Here is a 13,543-nt window from a genome sequence, read left to right on the forward strand (position 1 = left end):
AAATGGCGTCGCTGCGCAGTTGCGCCAGCGTTGCGTCGAGCAGCAGCCGTAGAGTTGGCTAGATGCCGACGATCGAGAGACGCTAGTGTGGGGTGGCCCTTATTACAGACTTAAGGTTCTCGGATGGCCAGTTAAGAGTATTGGAGTTAACATTGATTAATAAAGACGGATAATATTTTAAGTAAACACTTAGGATTCCTTATGGTTTTTATCATGTTTGCCGCATTATACAGTACCAATATCAGTTACGTAATATTGTAATATTGCTCTCAAGAAACTTAACGACATTGTGTGCCGAAGTTTATAATCTGTTGAGTCATTAATTTATGTCATATGGTTCTTCTATTTTGCATCATTTGTGTCTCAGTTCTCCCCTATTATAACTTGGAAAGGTAGTCAATTCCGAAGAATATATTGTAAAAAAAGTCGTAATTCTAAACATAGCTGTTCACTTGTTTGTCAATAGATGATTTTACGATAAGTATTGTTAATAAAATATAGAAGCAAAGACAATAGTTTATATTTGTGTTGTGCCACAACTGTTCTCTATTTTAATACGTACCCTAATATTTACTTTGGCTAATTCTTTTGATTAACTCTGATGTAATACTTTCTAAAGCTCTGATGAATGAAAATGATCAGTCTCCTTCGGGCACAGTACGACCAACTGTTAAAGTAGAGAAGAATACCAGCGTGGAACAACCACGGAGCGTATAGTAGTCACGCTATTCCATTTAGGGTTCCAGCTAAATTGGACAATCCATAACGTAAATATGAAACAACCACCCGTTGAACACGAACGCTGTAAAGGGTTCGAAACGTCGGGATGTATTATAAATTCAATATACGTGATATCCGTTTTCATAGTTTTATTTCATGGAACAACCAATTTAGCTAGGACCCTAAATGGCATAACAATCGCGGAGCGTGATGGTACTTAGGTACTAACGTATTTTAGTGTGGCATAATCGATTTAATTTCTGGTTTTAAAAATGTAAAAGTTGTGGCATTTTCCTTCGATCAATGGATCGTACAGTTTGGAGTGCAAAGGTAAGCTCATACATTGCTTCTAACCAAAATTAAATGAAAAATGATGATGAAATTTCTATAAAAAAATATATTAAATTGTTCTGCAATTATGAGATACATTGCAAAATGATCCCACTGCTGGTAAGACTAATTTTGTAGAAACTTTTTAAGCAATTAACAAGTATTACTCTTTCTATTATTATATAGCAAATACAAACACAGAACATGACACTTAGCACTTTACTACAGTGATACTGCCAATTAGTCATTTTGCTATATAATAATTTAAAAGAAAAATGAGCAAGTTTAAGACAGACATTGTATTATTATTGTTTATAATCAATGCATTTTCTTTGTCAATTAACTGTTTTAATTATCACTGTAATTGGTTGAATGGAATAGAGATGTATTTATACTTTATGACATGATTTGGCAACCGATTATTGGAACGCTGGCATCGATTCAAATCGCGTTGCGTGTAAATTTCGATATGTTGTGTTATTGTGTGTCATCTATGGAAAAATGTATAGTTTTTAAACATGAAGCTTTTGTCCTTGTTTAGATGTTATTGTAAAACCTGTCTCACGACATATGTTGTGTTTTTTATAATGTATTGAATAGTCGTATTTTCCCATCAGATGTTTGCATCCATATTTATCACAAGCTTGGCAATACTCCACCATCATTGCCACACTAGCACAATTTAGTTTTAATTTGAGAATTTGTGATAATAGGTATTTTAGATTGAACGTTTAGAACTCTTTCCAATCTCAATGTTTAACTTAATCGTTTAAGTAAATTTAAAAGACGTGTCTTTGTTAGAATCGAAACGTTACATGTGTGGTGAGACGACGTTAGGTTCTTTGTAAGATAGACGTTTCAACTTGCGTCTAGGAAATATGGGGCATTTTCTATGAAAAGGGACCTTATTGTCGAGGGCGCTTACGCCGCACAGCGTCGCGCGGCATTTTATTTATATCGGAGCATCGTTTAAAATGGCGTAAGCGCCATCGATAATAAGGTCCCTTTTTATAGAAAATACCACATATTATAACATATTTTGTAGACTTTTTAAAATAATAATCAATATTACTAGAAGTATGCAAGTTTGAAGCTATTCTATCTTAGAGGCTTATTTATTGTAATCACCTACCAATATTAATTTATTAGTAATCAAGAAGACACATTAAATTAAGATTCCATTTGACCCGAATTTTAGTGACCCTTTAATTATAATTTGACATTTAAAAAATAATACAATTAAAACACCTTCTAGATATTTGTAGGCCATTATCAGGAAATAGTACACTCCAGTTATATTACTACTTAAACCGATTCACACGTATAAATAAACATGTCAGGCACAGTTTATATATTTAAGGAATTTATTATTATTTTGATATAAATACCGCTGATTCAGGCTCATACAATGACCAACGCATCTTATACATTACAGACACATTTAAAATTGAAATAAAAATAAATTCACATTTGTTAAGCAGTTGTTTGAACGGTGACGATCAGCGAGAAGATAAAATACTTAGTCACTAGTCACTTTTCTCGTCGCTGATCTGATAGCTGCCTAAAGTGGTTAGACAAAAAAGTTAGGTTTAACATAACATCGATCGAAACAAACTGGTGTAAAACGCACATAAATTATGAGATTGATTTCAATAGATTTTAATATATTGATAAATAAGTTATTTTTATAAGCGAATAGTATGTTATCCACACTAAGTGTACCCTAGATAGCAATAGGTTGTCCCGTTTTATGCTTCAATACTACCAGAATTATAGCAAATATACAATAAATAACTCTAATAATAGTATTTTCAGACTATGCTAAAGGATATAAAAATAAAGTTTATCTAAAGGGCTTCCTCTATCAATTTTCTTTTGCAGTTTCAATTCTCAAGTGTTTGGAAGACAAATGGACCAAAAAGATTGTAAATAAAAAATCGAAAGCTTGTCTTTATCTTATTTTATATATTCAGTGCCTATACATATCCGAAAACTCCGGTAATATATGTAAATACACTAAATAATTGTAATGTCTGACGCATTATTATGTGATTATTATACTGAATGGTTTTCTTATTATTAGCGTGTTAAATATAGGTGGCTGGCCACGTAATATCTAAGACATATATATTTTTATATAATTCTTGCAAAAGTCCATTGTTTCAATTTACCTTCAATTTCTGTAATCAATAAAAAAGATAGTAAATTGATGCATCTTTTTTTATTTTCCTAATCCAATTTTTTAAATTACTTTAAATTCAATTTAATAATTTTTATTTCAGATTATGCATCCATATCGTGTTAATTACAAACTAATAAATCTTAAATAAAATAAATAATAAATTACGATACAATTATTACAGTGGTTGAAAGGTACACAACTACACAACATAATTATTTCGTGAAAAACTTTGCTTTATGGAAAACATAATAAAATGGGAATGCTATAACATGTTATACCTATTTTAAGTATATATTTTAACTTAAATAAAAACAATTGGAGCAGGTTTTGTTTTACCTAATTTGCGTTTCTTTAAAAATTTGAATCAGATGTTATTTCACGATATCCTTAAATTGCGGTACAGAAGTTCCGAAGTCAAAATTATACTTGATAATTTATCTCACGATCCTCAACTAAATAATAATTCTGCCACGTGTATTGAAAATTATAGCCTTTTTACGTTGTGTTCATAACAAAACGGTAAGTATACAAATCAACTCGTCGTATTCTGTAACGAAGACAAAAGCTGTAACAAACTGTTTCAGATTATGTGTCGTTTTTAGACAAAGGGACCTTAGGCAGACTTTATTATCAACGACGCCCCACACAACACGTAAATACGACTAAAGCGTTTTATGCTACTATACTAAGTTCCTTTTACCTTGAGAATAGCATATATAGTATTTTATCACGTTTAGAGCAAAATAAGTATTCGCTCTTGTCATAGTCGTTCGATTTGTAGCTGGCCCCGAACGGCTAATCCTTTGTCTATTGTTAAGTAAAACCGCACGTACTACTATACCTGCAAAAAAAGGGTCAGTCACAGGCGTATAATTCTAATTGGCACCTGAGCGCGGGCTAGTCCAACCCTAAAAAAAACAGGGTAAGTGCGCTCTCTCCGATAACGCGCCTTTGTTACGTATCTCGATGACACATTTTAGACTGGTTCTATAGCGTTCGACTCGCCGGCACTCGGTAATCGTAGAGGGACCACACAAGAAATCGCAAATCATTTTTCTGTGTGTTCATTTTGAACCTTATTGGAGTGAAGCTCCATAGAGTGGTAATTCAATAACCGGCTAAAACGGCCCAACCATTTTTTTATGCAAGTTGGTAAGCACGTGCGGTTTCACTTACAATAGACAAAGAGTTATCCCTTAGGGGCCAGCTTGAAAGCTACCGACTATACCACACTGACTTTTTCCATGTAATTGTGTTCTCAGCCACGAGGGATGGCGCGGATTCTACAAGGGGCTTCAGCCGAACCTCGTTCGAGTGGTCCCGGCCACCATGATCACGTTCCTCACCTACGAGAACGTGTCGCACTATATGCTTCGACGAGGACGGGAAATCAAACTGCCTTCCTAAATGTACGAACTGATTGGATGCTCGCCATCGGTCAACGGCCTACTCGTAGGGTTGCGTCTGGTGTCCAGCCGGAGAGAAAAGGAGTGGCGATCGACTATGGTGCGGTCAGAATACCCGTAAATTGTCTCCCCAGGCACATACGAGAACGTGTCGCACTACATGATGCGCCGCGGACGGGAGATCACACTGCTTTATTAAATATATTAAATACGGGACATTCACATATTTTAAGTCGAAAAACGCTCGACATGTATCAATCCGTACCGAAGAGTGACTTCAGGAGCTCGCGTTGGCGTACCGGCGCTGACAACATACAACACGGAGTGAAACATGTCGAGCGTTTTTCGACTTAAAATACGTGAGTGACCGGTTTTTAATATGTTTAATAGGAAGTTTTGTTATAAAAATCACACTGCTTTCATAAGTGTGCAAACTGACGCTGCGAGAGCGAGAGGTGCGGCGTCTAGCGTCTATGTTAAACATATGCGAGCGTCTTCAGTGCGCGCTGTTCAAAACACTAGGTAGCTTGACGCTCTGCTGAACGCTTGAAGCCTTGAACAAGGCCGTGCCCTAATATCACAGGCAAGGCAAAGCTGGCGATCGGCAAGAAAGCGAGTAGAGTTAGACCAAGCTAAGTTGGCAGCGATTTTGATAGCCTAGACAGTGCAAGTGTTAGCGTAGAAGATTGACGTTTGAATAACACTTGCACGGTCTGATCTATCAAAATCGCTGCCAACTTAGCTTGGTCTAACTCTAACGATCAGTAGATCCTTTTACATTTGTAAATAGTACCTGTATGTAAGGGTGGTACAGATGTAGTGCATAATTGTTTTCCATCGTATTTTCTCGGAAACGTTCGTATTTGTCATGCTACTCCAGTCAACGTCAGTACTTTTTGTACCGAGACTCGACTGAAATAGCAAGACACGTACGTACGTTTCCGAGAAAATACGATGGAAAATAATTATGCACTACATCTGTATTCCACTTGTCCAAAATTTGAAATTTGTATTTGCGTCTCACATCTTGCTTAATGAGAGAGTGAGACGCAAATGACGCAATACGCAATGCATATTTGATCAAATATTGGACAGGTGAAATACCACCCAGGAAGAGGGCCTGAACAGAGATTACAGGTTTATAAAGGGCGACCAGTGTCAGTGCTGCCATCTAGGTTTTATCTTGACGAGAATGACTTTACACTTATAAATACACGCTTGAAATACAGTTTGGTGTATGTAAAATTACTAGAATGATGATATTAACTTAGTGACATTATTACAGTACTATGACTAGGACTGTAATAATGTATAAACCTAAAATAGATTGAATTGAAATGGTTTCGTGTTTTACAATCCTGATGGTCCCCGAATTTACTGGCAATGAAAAATGCATTTAAAATTTAAAATGTATAGCGTAACGTGAAAATAAGTACCTATTCCTTCATTACCTCTCATCACGGTCGAAAATATCCTATATTTTCAACTCTTGGCATTTACGGTAGTGTTAGTTCCATTCAAATATCACAATTTAAATGTACAAAACTTAGGTAGTTTAATTGCAAATTTGGCTGTGTTTTTGTTCCTCAGTTTTAAGAGTCCGCAGCAAGCTCGGTTCTCCATACAAACGTAGTAACCATGTAGTAACGCTCTCATTTTAAAACGACTAGCTAGATTGCTCTGAAACTTTGTCCTTACAATAGGATAAGGTATATCTACGCCTGTAATTAGTTTAATTAGCTTTAGAATTTAATATTGTCTTCGGTTACCGCGATAGTTACTCATGAAATAAAACTATGAAAACGGATTATATCGCGTATATTGAATTTATAATACATCCCGACGTTTCGAACTCTTTACAGCGTTCGTGGTGTCACCCGTTGACCACGAACGCTGTAAAGAGTTCGAAACGTCGGGATGTATTATAAATTCAATATACGCGATATAATCCGTTTTCATAGTTTTATTTCATTTAGAATTTAAGTTTTTCATACAAAACTTGTTTTTGCTCTATTTCGTTTGTTTTATAAGCTGGAGTTATAAAAACTGTTTAAAGCACAGTTATAAGTTACTTTATGGTTTAGGTGCTGTGCTGCCCTCTGGCGGCAAAATTTTACAGTAATACTCCCTATTACGCAGGTGGCATTAATAATGTATTGTATATTGGTCTACATAACTTTTACAGTACCTAAGTACGGCACAGCGTACGCGGCTATCGATTTAAGTTCCTCTACCAAGTAATTTGGACATACTTAGCCATTTTTTATATTTTTCAGTGATTTTTTTTTACTCTTGGTTTATTTTGTATGGAAGTGAGAAATGTTTTCACCGAAGTAGAATAGTACATTTCCATGTATCAAGTTTTTGTTTTTACAAATTTCAAGTGATTTCTGTGTAGTTTTATTAGTAAGCATGTTTTTATTGAAATAAATGGTTATCATATATAAAACGGTTTAAATAAATAAATGATATTAAATATTTTTGCTGTTTGATTCATTAGCAAACACTCAACCACTACCTACAACAATTACCACATACAACACAATAGTACAAAATAAAACAATGTGACAAAGTTTTATCTGATAAAAAGCTAATAGAATGTTTTTTTACAATATAGCCACATTAATTTTAGACTAACTATATGTAGGTACATAACTAGACAGAGATTTATATTCTTAAAAGTATTGAGCATATGTAGCCTCTCCTTTCAATTCAATAATAGAAATACATCCAAATTTAACTGATAAAGAAACTGATAGGGTAGTTAGTTAACTCCAATTGTTAATTAATTAGAATTCAATACCTACTGCGCGGTTCCACGTTCCGGCGTTCGAGAGGTTAAAGACGGGAATTCTAGGATAAGGAAGGAACACCTGGCGGGTGGGGATGCCACATCTCTTGGCGTGGCCCACACCAGGCGAGGCCCTCATACTCTGCTACTAGTGGTCCGGGGTATGTTGGTAAACATGGCGACGCCCGTACTAACCACTAGCATTGCCCAGGGGGGCCGACTGGGACGCGTATGATGGACTTGGGGTGCTGGCCAATGGCTCAGCGTCGTATACCTGAGCGTACCTACTACCCCCTCCCCCCCTAGGTGTGTCTATTTCTTCGGTGCAATCTGCAGCCCGAATGGGTAAAATGCAAAAAAAAAAAGTAATTAAGCGTAGTTAAGGAGCTGTAATTAGTCTTAAGATAAAGGTAAAGAAGATCAAGAAAGTTTATTATTCAAGTAGGCATATTACAATGCGCTTATAAATGTCAAAAAAAGCTACGCCGGCTCTAAATAAGTTACTTGATTCAATTGTGTTACGAACATTAACTATGTAAATTGTGTTGTATTTATTGTACTTAATTCATACACATAAAAGTCTAGCATACGCTAGCTAGACACTTTCTATATACTTACTATACTCTTTGCTAGACACACTTTCATGCATATAACTTTAATAGAAATGGCTTAATTGTCGTAAGTTGTAACACCATGGAATCAATTAACTACAGACTATAATTACAGGTCCTTAACTACTTATATAAAAAAAATGCAATTTACCCAAATGTCTTCACGAAGATTAGATTCGTCTCAATTTTGTGGGAATAAGTGATAAAGATTTTTAGAATAAGTTGGATTTTCGAAATGTCTTTACTTGTATCACAGAATAAGTAATAGTATCATCATACAGAACGGCCACGCACCGCCCCGCCCCGATTCAAATTACCTCGCCCCGCAACAGCAGATTGACGGCCGTTTGCCGGCCGCTCAATACTATTTAATTTTAAGCAAATTACACATAGATAGGTACGCAAGTGATTTTAGATGTATAGCGTGTCCGCCCTGTGCTTGTATAGCAACAACATTTATGTAAACTATTGATGAAATACAGTAATATCTAATCATAAGTGTCACCATGGATTATGGAGAAATGCTTGCAACCTCAATACTTCGTCTCTTGTTTACAATGTTGCACATGATAACATTATATAAATGCGTAACGCACACAAACTGCATATATTTCACTACGTCCCTATTTCTAATGCCTTAGGTTCTATATTTAAAGCAATATGTCTGCTATTAAAAGCAATATTATTTTTAAAGCAATATGTCATTTTGCAAACATCAGGCGAGGCAATACAAATATATACAGCTTGCAAAGCAGATTATTCTTACACTATCGCATACATCTAAGAAAATTTGCCGTCACTATATAAATCAATAGTAAAATTCAAACTAACCTCCTTACTCATTTATTGACACACTTTTATATCATATTCATAAACTCATAGCATAGAGTAACTTATAGGTATACTAGAGCGGTACTGTCATAGTAAATTTTGTAACCTCAGTAAATTCACTGCCATTTGTCGACACACTTTAAAACTAAAAATAAATATTTATAAAAATACGATAAAATGTATTTAAATATGGATAAATGATTTTTTTATTTGCATTAATTATTTTTATATGATTTTGACCCATGTTCTTTTACTGGTATGCGTTAAAATTATAAATAACAAACGAAACAGTCAACGCCCTCTATACGAGTGTAGGCCAAAACTAGTGGCGCCATCTGATCGAGGATCAAATTTTCGTGATTTTCGAGGCACGTTACGGAATTATATCTATCTTTGCTCATAGTAATCTTTCAAAGAAGGTATTTTAATATTACGACATGTGTTTTTCTTTGCAGTGTTTACAAAACAAGTATTTTATTCCGAAGGTATTTTAACATTCGTGTAATGGAATGAAATGAAATTAATATGCTACGTTATGAGACTCGACGTGCAACCGTTGGGAGTAGCACGTTTCGCCGCAGTAACTTCGAGGGAAGCGGAGAGATGTCTATGTCGAAAAGAATCTTTGGTGCTCATAAAACACCCAAACTGCCGCGCTCCGCAGTGTTCTAGAAGATTTCGAATATGGTGAGTTTTTAAAACCGTACCAACTTTACAATGCCGAAAGCACGGAAAGCGAAGTATTTTTTTTTAAACGTAGTTACACTCATCATACTCAAAAATATGGCCCATAGCTCTTATGTCAGCGAATTTTGAACTATGGGACATATTTTTAAATAAGTGGTATGCATCCACAGAATAGTTCTGTGTATGCATCCATATTTTTACACATGACTGTACCTACGTGATTGTGTTTGTGATCGACATGGTAGAAGACTATAGGTGCCATTCATTTATTACGTAAGACGATTTAGGGGGTGAGGGAGGTCAAACATGTCTTATTTTTTCTTACAAGGGGGTGGGAGGGGGTGTTCATATTTCTTACGTAAGATCACAAAGATGAGAAACTTTTTAAATTTCTATGAAATACGTATAAAATAATACTCCTAGGTTGGTTGAAACGAAGCGTTAAAACTGATCAGGTAGCCACATATAAATGAACAATGGCTTCAGTAATTTTGAGTTAGTTTTGTGTCAGAAATAAATAAATTAACTATTGCATTTAATAAACAATCGAACTGTAGGATTCGGCAGATTTCCACGGAACCGCCGAAATGTCACACCCTTCGGCCAGAAGTCCGTGCTCGTGATGGTTTCCATAGCAGCCGCGGCACGCGAACCACAAACTAGCCGAAATGCACGTAATGACGGGATCGCAGCTGGAACACTTTCACCTCGTAACACGTCTTCTTGCGAAGATATTCCACCACATCGTCTGCCGTAGCGGAAACATGCAGGCGCGATACATATAGCGCCGTATATTCGGCGTGGCAGTCCTCAGACTAGAAGCAATATCTGGCTCCGTTGTGCCCTGTTGTGCCCTACTATGCCACAAGTGTGTAGCAGCAGTGTAGCAGCCACACTGACTCTTGCGAGGCGCCTTGCGCGGCCTCAGCGGCTTGTACATTTGAAGCACTAACTACCGGCAAACACTGTACAGAATATAGTCTAGTTCATTATAGGTAGGTAGTAGGGTTTGTTTGTACTCACCTACTTAACTACGTCAAACAAAAACTACATTCCACTAAACTAAATTATCGTAATGTAAATAAGTTGCACGTACAATTATTTAAACGTAATTGTTGCCAGTTATCAAGACTTGTTGTTTTAACCGCACAATGACCCGCCCGCGCCCCGCCTCTGTATCCCGCGGATCTGATAGATACCTACGAGTATTTAACACTGAAAAGATTTATTACCATTATAATTATTATCAAGAGGGCAAATACGCAAATAGTAATGTACCAATAACTTTACTTTGCCGAGCACTGTAGATAAGCTTACTTGTGTCCTGGCGGTATTCAATTAAAAAAATATATTAAAAAGTTTTCGCGCCCGTATTTTGACATTGCGATTAGGTGCTTTATTAGGAACGCACTTTTTTTAAGCAAGTGTAATATTATATCTTTCCATTATTTATGAAATACAATAGTTATTTCTTATAGTAGTAGTGTAACTCGTGTTAGCGTTCGATCTTATTGTGGATCTGTTTTAATATGATAGAACAATTAAACAAAAGAGCTGTACACGAACAGTTATTGGAAAGGGAGAGGTTAATGCATTTAAAAACTAAACCTAAAATCAACATGGAAAACACTAGGAATTGGCGATGGTTAGCACAGGTAAAAATATATTTTTTTTTATTTTTTTTTAAAATATCACGATATCCAAGGTGGCGCCGCAAATGGAAACTTTATTGCTAGTATATTAAGTGTAAATTCGAATGCATGAAATTAAAGAAGTTTGAAGAGGGAAAGTTGCCGGTCGACATTTTTATTTTATTTTGCGTTGTCAACGTTGTCATGCGATACGCTTGGGAAGCTGACGGCTAATTTCGTCGGGTATCTCAACAGCTCCGATAGCCGTGATCGTCTAGTGGTTAGGACCCTACGTTGTGGCCGTAGTAACCCAGGTTCGAATCCTGGTCACGGCAGTGATGTCACTGTCGCGGCGGAGCTATATTTTTGGTCAAAGAAGCGTGACTAATTCTGTCAAATATGTATTTAAATTATCTAGCAACTGGTTAGTAAACTAAATAACCTACTATCTGTAAATGATGATGTATAAAATATTATTTAGTATTAAGACATGACATGTAAAGCCTGACCAGGGATATATGATCACGCGCCATGTTGCGGAATTTGACTGCAATGGAACTATTTTTTTCATACTATACTGAACTGTCACCCTATACATGAGAATAACAGCGCCCTCTTGACAATGATCATAATTATATTTCTGGTCAGACTAAAACTATTTTTATCAATAAAGATCGTATCGTACTATCTTTGGTACCACTATAGCCTGCTGATTCACTACTTATTTACGAGCAGTTATTTTGTTTATACCTACTCTAAAAATTATTAGTATAATAATAGCATTTACATATACATAATTATATATATACACGGGAAATTTTACACTTGTTTTAGTTAACCACGCCATCTCTGAATTGTAACTTAAAATTCTAACAACTCCAGCATCTGCATCGAACGTTGTGAGCAATCAAGCGAAACGAATAAAAATGAAAGTGCTCCGGTTTAAGTGCAATTCGGCAAGTGACCATTTTAATTTCTTTAAGACAGCCTTTCCCTTCATCACCTAAATTTGGTAGAAAAGAGGGGGGTGAGGCAGTTCAGTATTACTGGTGACTTTTGCACTGGTAAGAAAAGGCGTATGCAACTTATGCATTTTGTTATTTTGGACATTATTCTTTTAAGGATGGTTACGCTGTGAATGTAAGATATCGATTTGCAGCTAAATCAACTGCTCCGATAGCCGTGATCGTCTAGTGGTTAGGACCCTACGTTGTGGCCGTAGTAACCCAGGTTCGAATCCTGGTCACGGCAGTGATGTCACTGTCGCGGCGGAGATCACTTTTTGACTTTTGCAGTTTGGACTTTGGACGTTTGTTCACAATAATATTACGAGTATGTAAGGAAAACATCATTATCACTCATATAAAATGTATTTTTTCTGTGATTATTTTTATACTATGAAGCTATTAAAGCTGTTAGTTTATTAGGATATCTAAGTACTTCATATTCTTGTCTACGTAGTACTAGTAAATATTAATTCAATGATTTTTATCTTTTCTTATGCAATTTTATATCTTTATTACGTGATAGGTAAAGTCAAAGTAGCGATGTTCACCCATACTCATGCTTTATTTATGCAAATTGGTTTACAGATAAAGCAGTGTTTATTTAATTACGTGACTAAGGTAGATACCCTTATTATGTTATTACTAACTTATTACGATTAATAGTATTTTATACAATCGTTATATGTATAATAGAGAGCGTTTCCGTCGAGTACCGTGTTTAGGCCACGAAGCTTGCTGAGTGGCCTAATGAAGGTACGAGATTGAAAAGCTTGATTATATCACTATTGTATACAATAGTTTTTCAACGAGTCATCTAAAATAGTACTTTTTCTACTATAAAACCTAAATAAATAATGAAAACTAGGTTAAGTATCTCAGCAGTACAAAGGACATCAACGCGTGCATAATATATGAATAGGTATTACTCATGAAATAGTCGCGCGTTGGTGTCTTTTCCACTTTGGTCAAATTCATTATAGTTGACAAAAACGTTTCGAAATAAATATTATAGTTGAGTTGGGAGCCCATACTTGAAAAGTACCCAATTACAGTTTGGTATTCGAAATCTTAATTCAGCCATTACAGTCGACGAGTAGAAAAATGTAATACTACAACTTGGCTTATTACTTCTTCTTTTCGTGTCGAGGTTCCTTTTTTATAGGATGCCCTCCTGCTCCTGGATAATCTTTCTGGTTTAACCCATTGGTTGACTGGTAGAGAATGCCTTAAGGCATTAAGTCTGCCTTTTGTACCTTCACCTTATTGTGTAATAAAGTTTAAATAAATAAATGCCCAGTAGGCAGCGTTTTTGAGAGCCCTGGCTGTCGCGTCCCTCAGATCCAGCTC

At 35.8% G+C, this 13,543-nt stretch overlaps 2 protein-coding genes and 2 non-coding genes across 5 annotated transcripts in view; all 4 read left to right on the plus strand.

The window, feature by feature from the left end:
• Nucleotides 1-5,236, plus strand: part of LOC134756050 (solute carrier family 25 member 32) — a 36,265-nt gene extending 31,029 nt beyond the window's left edge. Inside the window, exon 6 of the mRNA XM_063692843.1 lies at nucleotides 4,495-5,236. Coding sequence (XP_063548913.1) covers nucleotides 4,495-4,639 — 145 coding nt within the window. The 3' untranslated portion in view covers nucleotides 4,640-5,236. The remainder of the gene's footprint in view (nucleotides 1-4,494) is intronic.
• A 4,174-nt stretch (nucleotides 5,237-9,410) lies between these two features.
• LOC134756054 (ras-related protein Rab-32) overlaps nucleotides 9,411-13,543 on the plus strand; it is a 32,009-nt gene continuing 27,876 nt past the window's right edge. Inside the window, exon 1 of one of the 2 annotated variants that reach the window (XM_063692852.1) lies at nucleotides 9,411-9,558. In XM_063692852.1, coding sequence (XP_063548922.1) covers nucleotides 9,556-9,558 — 3 coding nt within the window. In that variant the 5' untranslated portion in view covers nucleotides 9,411-9,555. Of the gene's footprint in view, nucleotides 9,559-11,029; nucleotides 11,214-13,543 lie in introns of those variants that run through there. The other variant, XM_063692847.1, reaches the window with a different exon arrangement.
• On the plus strand, nucleotides 11,453-11,524 carry Trnah-gug (transfer RNA histidin (anticodon GUG)). Its single transcript has one exon. It is a non-coding gene; the product is annotated as a tRNA-His (tRNA).
• Trnah-gug (transfer RNA histidin (anticodon GUG)) lies at nucleotides 12,369-12,440 on the plus strand. Its single transcript has one exon. It is a non-coding gene; the product is annotated as a tRNA-His (tRNA).

Source organism: Cydia strobilella, chromosome 3 (assembly GCF_947568885.1).
Source record: "Cydia strobilella chromosome 3, ilCydStro3.1, whole genome shotgun sequence".
In the NCBI taxonomy this organism is placed as follows: Eukaryota; Metazoa; Arthropoda; class Insecta; order Lepidoptera; family Tortricidae; genus Cydia; species Cydia strobilella.